A 10,793-nucleotide genomic window follows, 5' to 3' on the forward strand; every position below is an offset into this window, starting at 1 on the left:
CCTTCACTAATAACAGTAGAATGAACCTGTCCACTAGCAGTAGCCTGTGAGCCAAGAAAATCTTTATAGAAGTCCAAAAAAACATCACACACCTTCTCAGGATCAGAGATGACAATGCCATCCTTCTCAGTGATTGCATAAACACTGTTCTAAATTCTCATCCTTCTCAGTGATTGCATAAACACTGTTCTAAATTCTTCTCTTCCTCAAGACAGCATGAAAGTAGGCAGATTTCATATCTCCATCTTTCAACCAATGAATCTTAGCTTTTTGCTTTAAGAATTTGTATCTAGCTAAGTGAGTTTGAGAAAAAATAGCCCTTGCTTCCCTTTCCTGTGAAATCAAATCCTCATTCCTAGGATCATCCTGCAATTTAGCCTGAATATCTACCAAACTTCTTTCAGCAACAGCAAAAGCATAAGCAGTCTTAACACAGCTAAAATTCTTTAAGTTCAAAGTCTTTAGATGCTTTTTAGTTTTAGCTAACTTCTTAACCGCTTGGAACATAGCAGTCTCCTGAATATCAACACCCCAAGCATCCTTTCCAGTAGAAAGAAAACCAGGAGCATCAACCCACATATTAAAGAACCTACAAGATTTCCTCACCTGTATACCACCCTCAAACAACTTAATGACACAAGGGCAATGATCCATGAGACCTTCAGTAAGAAAGTGGCCTGCATGCCAAGAAAAGCATCCAGACCCTCATTATTGATCAAAATTCTATCAAATCTAGTACTCTCTCTTCCCAACCCATCCTGCTTGTTATTCCATGTAAAAAACATCCCACCAGTCAAACAAATTAGCAGCACCAAAACATTGCCTTAAAGGTTCCACTTTAAAGAGAGAAACTATATATCCAACTCTATCATTGAAATGAAGCACGTTTTTAAAATCCCCCCCAATCAACCAAGGAATATACATACCAACACTCAGATCTCTGATTTGATCCCACAACTCCTGCCTTTAAACTGCCTCATTTAAACCATATAACCATATACAAAAGTCAACTCAAACATAATACAAGTTGCCTTATGAGTTACTCTGCAGTGAACTAACTAAACCTCCACTATAACAATAGTAACATCAAACACTTGAGAAAGCCTGACCACCCAAATTCTACCATTATCATGTTTGCTATAGTTAGCACAAACAGACTAGTCTCCACCATTCTATCAAAAACCTTGCCAAAGTTCTTCCCCTTTATCTTAGTTTCAAGGAGACCAAACAAGCCTATGGTATGTTGTCTTATAAACCACAGGAGATCACACAGCTTGCTAGACATGTTCAATCCCCTTATATTCCAAAAACCAATACTATCCATTAAAGAGGTGAGAGCACTCCCCCTCCTCCAACACACTAAACCTGTTGCCACTACTACTGACTAAAAAGATCCCCTTCTGCTTCCTATCCTCACCTTCCTTTTTTCCGTTTGCAATCGAACTTCCTCCTTCTTTTTCAAAATCATCATCTGTCTAGTTCCCAATCACAGATTCAGGATGTTGTATAGGAACAGACTTTGTCACAGGCCTCCACTCTTTCCTTGGCTAACCCTTCTACTTCTTTCTTGCCTGCGCCTTATGATTAGGACAATTAGGATCAGTATGGCCTATTCCTCCGTACATCTTGCACACTACAGGCCTCAACTAATACTCCACCTTTTAGCTCATACTATTCCCTTTCTCATCAAAAAATTCAATTGAGTCTGGAAGGTCAGAGTTGAATTTGACTTCCATCATAACCCTTGCAAACTCCAATCTCTCCTAGTTCGCTGTTGCCCTGTCGGTTTTGACAGTGTAGGGAATATTTCAAGCATTACCCCAAACTTGAACCCCACTGTGATCATACACTTAAGCATGGTGGCGTCCAAAGGGAAGGAAGCTAGAGTAAAAGAGTCACCAACAAGTTTTAGGAACTTGTAAACCTTTCACAGGTGAAGGTTACACCCCTTAACGATCCAAGAGATCGTCAACTCCAATAGGTCTTGAACCAAGACTGGAAGTTCGGGGATGAAGGTACAAATCCAACCTAAAAGAGATTGAACCTGCCCGAATAATAGACCTCTACTTTATTCTTCTCGTATTCATGTGCGCTTTCTTACTAACATGCAATCAATAGGTTAACCCTAAACCTGTTTATCTATGTTGGTTGAATTTAGTGCAGAGATAAAACTGTTATTGGCGATCACTTGAATTATAAACATATTAGCCCTAAATAAGATTATTAATTATCTTATTTAGCGTGACTACAAGTACAAATTCCCTTTAAACATACACAAAAGGCGTGATCAAGCAATAACAATAATAATCATCAAGAAACATAATAACAATCATCATAATCATAATTATGATAACAATCATAATCATGTTAAAGCATAATATTATTAGCAAGATCCTAGGCATGATACTAACAAGATTAATAACAAACCCTAGCATGTCACTAAGAAATAAAGATCAGAGCTTTAGCCCTAACATGATACTAACACGATATTAGGAAAGAAAATAGGAAGCATCATAAAAATCATAATTGATATAAGCATATCACCCTAAATATCATATTAAGGAAAGCATCCTAACATGATACTAGGAACCAAAATAACAATCTTAACATGATTTCTATCTCATAAGATCAATGAAACAATTAAAGCACTTACTTGGATGTCTCGTATCTCTTTCTAATAACAAAATACACACGTTAGTAACGTCATGGAAAAGTAATAAAACAAACAATCAAATTAAATAATTGTAATAGAGATTGGGGACCAAACCCTTAGAAATATCAAACCTTTCACATCTAGGGCGAAGGCAACTTCGAACTTAGCGAGGTGTGTCTAGATCTTGCAAATGCGGAATTTAGTTTGTGAAAAGTTGGTTTAGAAAGGGAGAGAGAGTATCAAGAAATTCTTAATGATAGTTGGTGATTGAAAAGGGGAGGTTTAAGGACGCTATTTATAACAAAAATTAGCCGGACTATGATAAAAAATAATCAGAGTTCGAAAAGGAATAAAACACGACCCTGTTGCCACACCAGCATCTGCCGCCATGCGAAAGAGCCTGTCACCAGGCGACAACCTGTGGTGCGGTGCTGCAGGCAGTTTTTCCACGAGTTTTCCTATTTTTGATAAAATTAAGCGCACGAGGGGTAAAACTGTAATTTCATTTAAAACACTTCTTTTATTCTAAATAAAACTCATAAAACTCAATTATCAATGCTAATCACATTAGGATTCAAAAGAACCTTCTAGAAGATTCTAGAAGACTATAATCAATCCTAATTGCATTAGGAATCATAAATCATAATGGGCCCTCCTCTAGATCATTGGGCCGTATATAGGTCAACCGGGCCCAGTTTAGTAATTTTGCCATAACTTCCTCATTATTCATCGGAATTGGGCTTATAATATATCGTTGGAAAGCTCTTCTCGAGCCCAATCCAACTACACATTATTAGACCCTTGCCATGGACCAAACTAAACTGGATTGGCTATTTTCATAAAATAGGTTTTCAAAAACAGAGAGAAAGAAGAGAAATAACTAACCGCAACACTAGACTTTCCACACTTTCACTTCATTCGATTATGATTCGACGTGAAAAGTATTCATCACCGGGTTTTGTTTTTTGGAGACACATTTGGGTGTCTACAGACAGGCTTACCCACCAAAGAAGCCAATTTCATTAGAGCAGACTGACCCTAGAATTTTAAATCCAGCCCAGGCAGTCTAATCCAAACAGACACTTCATTATTGCCTCCTCATCAAGATTCAAGTCAACAAACCATTTCTTCATAATTACAAGCTTTATATCAAACAGTATAGGCCCAACATTCATAGCTCTATCCCTACCATCTATAGTTCTAAATCGAATCAGGAAAACACCATTCGCCATTAATGAAACCTTATCCACCCCAAATTTCCCCCAAACTCTTCTAACAAACCCATCAATAATCGACAAAGAAGGTTTAACACACAAAATATAGCAAACAATAGCTGAATTCCAAAAATCAAGCTTAGGTTGCATATCATTTGTGGTAATCTAAATCCTACCCTTGCTAGCAGTTTTAGGCCCCCCATTCCCAGATAAATCCAGTCCCTCATCTCTAATATCCCTAAACAGGTTATCTTTCCAACTAAATCGAAGTGGAACAGAATCATACAAAACAGGGGATTATGAAGCTGAATTCTTAAAAATAGGGGAAAAACGAGTTTTTAGTGTAATTAGAACAATTAGAGTTCTCAATAATCAATAATGGAGTAGGATTATTGAAACCAATCACACTATCACAACATGAAATAGTTCTAAGTTCATCATCAATGGCGGAAGAAGAAGAATGAATTACCTTCAACCATCGATTAAAATCTTCCTGGTGCTTATCACGGTCTTCTTCAGTCACCTCCATCACCGAAACAGTATTCTCCATAACTGAATCCAGCCAGCTTTTGATCGAAATGTCATCTAAAATCATGCTCTGTTCTTTCTGCTTTGTGAAATTGCGCATTCTGAGTCTCGAATTCTGCTTCCCTTTTTCCTTTTTCTTCGATTATGAGCCTGAATTCTTACTTCCCTTGCACTTCTTTCTCTTCGCCATGAACAAAATCGTGGGTTTCTTGCTCTCTCTCTAACTTTCTCTTCGCCTTTTGATTCAATTAGCTTTGTTGAATGCATTTGACTTTTAATTGATTTAATAAACTTTGTTGAAAGCATCTGACTTTTACTTGATTCAAAAATATTTGTTTAATTGTCTTTGACTTTTATTTTATTCAAAATTCTTTGTTTGAATGTGTTTGACTTTCATTTAATTCAAAAAGAGTTTGAATGACTTTCGATTGATTTAAAAAACTTTGTTTGAATCTGTTTGACTTTCATTTGATTCAATTACTTTTGTTGAATGCATTTGACTTTCATTTGTTTCAAAAATCTTTGTTGAATGCATTTGACTTTTATATGATTCAAAAAACGTTTTTTGAATGTGTTTAACTTTCATTTCATACAAAAAGCTTTGTTTGAATGTTTTTTACTTTTATGTGATTCAAAAATATTTGTTTCAATGTGTTTTGCTTTCATTTGATTCAACACGCTTTGTTGAATGCATTTCAATTTTATTTTATTCAAAAAGCATTATTTGAATGTGTTTGACTTTCATTTGATTCTAAAAGCTTTGTTTGAATGTGTTTGACTTTTATTTAGTTTAAAAAGCTTTGTTTGAATGTGTTTGACTTTCATTTGATTCAATTAGCGGTTTTTAAATGTGTTTACCTTTTATTTGTTTTAATTAGCTTTGTTGAATGCATTTGTCTTTCATTTGTTTCAAAAAGCTTAGTTGAATGCATTTGACTTTCATTTGATTCCAAAAACATTGTTTGAATGTTTTTGAATTTCATTTGATTCAGAAAGTTTTGTTTCAATGTATTTAACATTCATTTGATTTAAAAATCTTTGTTTGAATGTGTTTGACTTTCATTTAATTCTATAAGTATTTTCGAATGCATTTGACTTTCATTTGATTCAAACAGCGTTGTTTGAATGTATTTGGCTTACATTTGATTCAATTACCGTTGTTGAATGCATTTGACTTTCATTTTATTCAAAAATCGTTGTTTGAATGGGTTTTATTTTCATTTTAAACAGAAAGCTTTGTTTGAATGTGTTTAACTTTCATTTTAGTCAAAAATCTTTGTTTTAATGTGTTTGACTATCGTTTGATTCAAATAACATTGTTGTATACATTGGACTTTCATTTAATTCAATTAGCTATATTAAATGGATATTATTTTCATTTAATTCAAAAAGCTTTGTTTGAATGTGTTCAACTTTCATTTAATTTAAAAAGTTTTGTTTGAATGTGTTTGACTTTCATTTGGTTCAATAAGCTTTATGGAATGCATTTGACATTTGTTTGATTCAATTAGCTTTGTTGAATACATTTTACTTTTATTTCATTCAATAAGCTTTGTTGAATGCATTTGACTTTCATTTAATTCAATAAGCTTTTTTAAATTTGTTGGACTTTCATTTGATGTAATTAACTTTTTTGAATGCATTTGACTTTTAATTGATTCAATTAACTTTTTTCAATGCATTTGACTGTTATTTTATTCAAAAAGCTTTGTTTAAATGTGTTTGACTTTCATTTGATTCAAAAAGAGTTTGAATGACTATCACTTGATTCAAAAAACTCGAATGTGTTTGACTTTCATTTGGTTCAATTAATTTTTTTGAATGCATTTGACTTCATTTGATTTAATTTGCTTTGTTGAATGCATTTAACTTTTATTTGATTCAAAATACGTTGTTTGAATGTGTTTGACTTTCATTTGATTCTTTTGTTTTTTGGTAAGTAAGCAAGTATATTAATATCAAAAACCTGTACAAATGTACAAATTACAAGCCTGGAAAAACACAGGCTGGCCCACACTACACAAGATCTCACAGGCCAAAACCACCCACCAAGTTCCTTTTTCCCTAAACTGCCACCTTCTTCGAAGGGTTTACTTTAGGGAACAGGAACTAGCATGTCAGATGCCTCTATAACCTTTAAGGAAGGATACAGGAAACACCAGAGATGAATACAAAACAAACAAACCCAGACTATCTAGGGATATTGCTATAAAGACTATACAACCATTTACACTGTTTTCTGTTCTACTTACTACCTATAAGCTGTCTAACTCTATCCAAGCTATCTCTACCAATCACTAGACACAATTCCCTTGGAAGAATCACAACCTTCTACCACAATGAATGGTTTCTAGCACACCAAATATGGTAAACAACTGCTGTTAACATGGCCAGTAAACACATGTTTCTTGATGGTGTCCTTTTCTTTCCTTTGCCAATGCTAACAAGTGCTGTTAATATGAAACTGTTGTTCTGAAATCTGCAGCCACTCACTGATTTTTTACAGGCAACTTCTACTGTAATTTCACTTAAAAAACAAGTGCTCCCTGCTCTCCACCTCATCCCCACACAGCAAGCAACTATCATCCTCACTTCTACTTGTCCTACGCCTATCATGCATAGCCAGCCAGCAAATAAAATATTGTTTAGACACATTGAATTTATTCCTAACCCAAGTATACCAGTCAACCTTAGGACTATCACCTTGTAGCCATTTATAACAGTCAGAAATCCTGAACCTATTTTCCATCCATTTATTCTGCACAAACCCAGCTTCATATCCTCCTTACAAGCACATAGCTTCCTCCAGGCCAGCCAGGTGATTTCTTTGGCATATAAGTCCACCAGTCAGCATCATTAATGTATACAGCATGTACCCACTTAACCCACAAGGAGTCTTCCTTTGCAGCTATTTTCCAAATATATTCGCCCAGAGTAGATTTGTTCCAAAGACCACAATCTCTAATCCCCAGTCCACCAGCTTTCTTTGCCTTATAGACCCAATCCCATGCCATAGGAGGGGTCCTAGAAAGAACAACATCCCCACACCACAAGAAAGCCCTATACAGTTGAGTAATTCTTTAAATTACAGTCTTTGGCAATAACACACACTAAGCCTAATATGTGTGCAGACTCATAAGAACTGAGTTGACCAGCACAACCCTTGGGGCATATGACAAATTTCTACTAGGCCAGCATGTGATTCTAGCAAGCATTTTATCAATTATAGCATTAAAATAAGTCACTTTATAGTACTTAGCATTTAAGGGGATACCAAGATACTTAAAAGGGGTAGCACCCAAGACAAACCCAGAATCGTTCATAATCTCCTGCTGCACCTCTGATCTCACACTACCAAAGTAAGTAGCAGTTTTGTCTGCATTAGCTTGCAAACAAGAACAACCAGCAAAAGTCTTGAGAGCCTTAACTAGTAAAGCAACATATCTTCTATTTGCATAAGAAAACAACATCAGGTCATCAGCAAACACCAAGTGATTTAACCCAATACTATCACACCTTTGATGAAACTTAAAGCTTCTTTTCTTCCCAATCTTCTTTAGCAGCCCGGTCAGATATTCCATCACTATCACAAAGATGAAAGGTGACATTGGATCACCCTATCTAATTCCTCTTTTGCCCTGGAAAAAACCATTCAAACCCCCATTCAACATGAATGAGAAAGAAGTAGAAGTGACACATTGCATCAACCATTTTATAAGCAAGGCAGGAAACTCCAGAGCAGCAAGCATATCTTGAATGAAAGACCAATGGACAGAATCATATGCTTTCCTCAGGTTAACCTTAATTGTGCACCTTAGGGCTTTTCTCTTATTATTATACTCCTTTAACATATCCTAACACACCAATATGTTATCCAAAATGGATCTCCCTGCTACAAATGCTCCTTGGTTCTCACTAATCAAATTAGGCAACACTTTCTTAAACCTTTCACACAGCATCTTAGAAATCACTTTGTAGAGCACATTACAGCAGGCTATAGGCCTGAATTGAGACTTTCATTTGATAAATAGCATTTTTTGAATGCATTTGACTTTCATTTGTTTAAAAAAGTTTTGTTTGAATGTGTTTGACTTTCATTTGATTCAAAAAGCGTTGTTTGAATGTTTTGGACTTTCATTTGAATCAAAAAGCTTTGTTTGAATGTGCTTTACTTTCATTTGATTCAAAAAGCGTTGTTTGAATGTTTTGGACTTTCATTTGAATAAAAAAGCTTTGTTTGAATGTGCTTTACTTTCATTTGATTTCATTAGCATTGTTTAAATGTGTTTGACTTTCATTTGATTGAATTACCATTATTGAATGCATTTGACTTTCATTTGATTTAAAAAGCATTGTTTGAATGTATTTAACTTTTGTTTTATACAGAATTCTTTGTTTGAATGTGTTAAAATTTCATTTCAGTCAAAAATCTTTGTTTGAATTTGTTTGGCTATCATTTGATTGAATTAGCATTGTTGAATACGTTTGACTTTCGTTTGATTAAATTAGCTTTATTAAATGCGTTTGACTTTCATTTGATTCAAAAAGCTTTGTTTGAATGTATACAACTTTCATATGATTTAAAAATATTTGAGTGAATGTGTTTGACTTTCATTTGATTCAATAATCTTTGTTGAATGCATTTGACTTTCGTTTGATTCAATTAGCTTTTGTTGAATGCATTTGACTTTCATTTAATTTAAAAATCTTTGTTTGAATATGTTAAACTTTCATTTGATTTGAAAAGCTTTGTTTGAATGTGTTTGACTTTCATTTTATTAAATAAACATTGTTGAATGCATTTGACTTTTATTTAATTCAATAAGCTTTGTTAAATGCATTTGACTTTTATTAATTCAATAAGCTTTGTTTAATGTGTTTGACTTTCATTTGATTCAATTAGCTTTGTTGATGCATTTGACTTTTAATTGATTCAATTAACTTTATTGAATGCATTTGACTTTTATTTGATACAAAAAGCTTTTTCAAAATGTGTTTGACTTTCATTTGACTCACAATTCTTTGTTTCAATGTGTTTAACTTTCATTTGATTCAAAAAGAGTTTGAATGACTTTCGCTTGATTAAAAAAACTTTATTTGAATGTGTTTGACTTTCATTTGATTCAACTAGTTTTGCTAAATGCATTTGACTTTCATTTTTCTAAAAGCTTTGTTGAATGCATTTGAATTTTATATTATTCAAAAAACGTTTTTTTTTAATGTGTTTGACTTTCACTTGAACAAAAAGCTTTGTTTGAATGTTTATTACTTTCATTTGATTTAAAAAGCTTTGTTTGAATGTGTTTGATTTTCATTTGATTCAATTAGCATTGTTGCATGCATTTGACTTTCATTTAATTCTATTAACATTGTTTAAATGTGTTTGACTTTCATTTGATTCAAATAGCATTGTTGAAATATGTTTGGCTTTCATTCGATTCAATTAGCGTTTTTGAATGCATTGACATTCATTTGATTCAAAAAGTTTTTTTTGAATGTGTTTGATGTTCATTCGATTCAAAAAGCTTTGTTTAAATTTGTTAGATTTTCATTTGGTTCAAAAAGCTTTGTTTTAATGTGTTTGACTTTCATTTGATTTAATTAGCATTGTTTGAATGTGTTTGACTTTCATTTCATTCAATTAGCAGTTTTTACCTTTTATTTGATTTAATTAGCTTTGTTGATTGCATTTAACCTTCATTTGTTTCAAAAAGTTTTGTTGAATTAATTTAACTTTCATTTGATTCCAAAAACGTTGTTTGAATGTGTTTGAATTTCATTTGATTCAGAATGTTTTGTTTGAATGTGTTTAACTTTCATTTGATTTAAAATTCGTTGTTTGAATGTGTTTGACTTTCAATTGATTCAATAAGCATTTTCAAATGCATTTGACTTTCATTTGATTCAAAAATCTTTGTTTGAATGTGTTTAACTTTCATTTAATATAAAAAGATTCATTTGAATGTGTTAGACTTTCATTTGATTCAAAAAGCTTTGTTTGAATGTTTTTTATTTTCATTTGATTCAAAAACCTTTGTTTGAATGTGTTTGACTTTCATTTGATTCAATTAGTATTGTTTGAATGTGTTTGACTTTCATTTAATTCAATTACTATTGTAAGAAGCATTTGACTTTCATTTGATTCAAAAAGCATTGTTTGAATGTGTTTGACTTTCATTTGATTCAAAAATCTTTGTTTGAATATGTTTGACTTTCGTTTGATTCAATTAGCAATATTGAATGCATTTGACTTTTATTTAATTCAAAAAGCTTTGTTTGAATGTTTTAAACTTTCATTTGATTTAAAAAGCTTTGTTTGAATGTGTTTGAGTTTCATTTGATTGAATAAGGTTTGTTGAATTTGTTTGACTTTTATTTAATTCAAGAACCTTTGTTGA

General features: G+C 32.9%; 1 protein-coding gene across 1 annotated transcript; it reads right to left on the reverse strand.

The window, feature by feature from the left end:
• Positions 1-7,169: 7,169 nt before the first annotated feature.
• Positions 7,170-8,003, reverse strand: LOC145591972 (uncharacterized). The gene is made up of 2 exons (XM_081648447.1): positions 7,651-8,003; positions 7,170-7,455 (listed from the first exon to the last, which is right to left on the reverse strand). The coding sequence occupies exons 1-2, from the start codon at positions 8,001-8,003 to the stop codon at positions 7,170-7,172; spliced, it is 639 nt and encodes a 212-aa protein (XP_081504573.1).
• Between the last annotated feature and the right edge of the window lie 2,790 nt (positions 8,004-10,793).

This window comes from Chenopodium album, chromosome 18, assembly GCF_948465745.1.
Source record: "Chenopodium album chromosome 18, dcCheAlbu1.1, whole genome shotgun sequence".
NCBI lineage: Eukaryota > Viridiplantae > Streptophyta > Magnoliopsida > Caryophyllales > Amaranthaceae > Chenopodium > Chenopodium album.

Bases quoted from the DNA above. Each gene is read 5' to 3' on its own strand.
- LOC145591972 (XM_081648447.1), bottom strand. From the start codon at position 8,003: ATGTCACCTTTCATCTTTGTGATAGTGATGGAATATCTGACCGGGCTG. The intron at 7,456-7,650 runs GTACTATAAAGT...TCAACTGTATAG, and splicing joins GGTATCCCCTTAAATGCTAA to GGCTTTCTTGTGGTGTGGGG.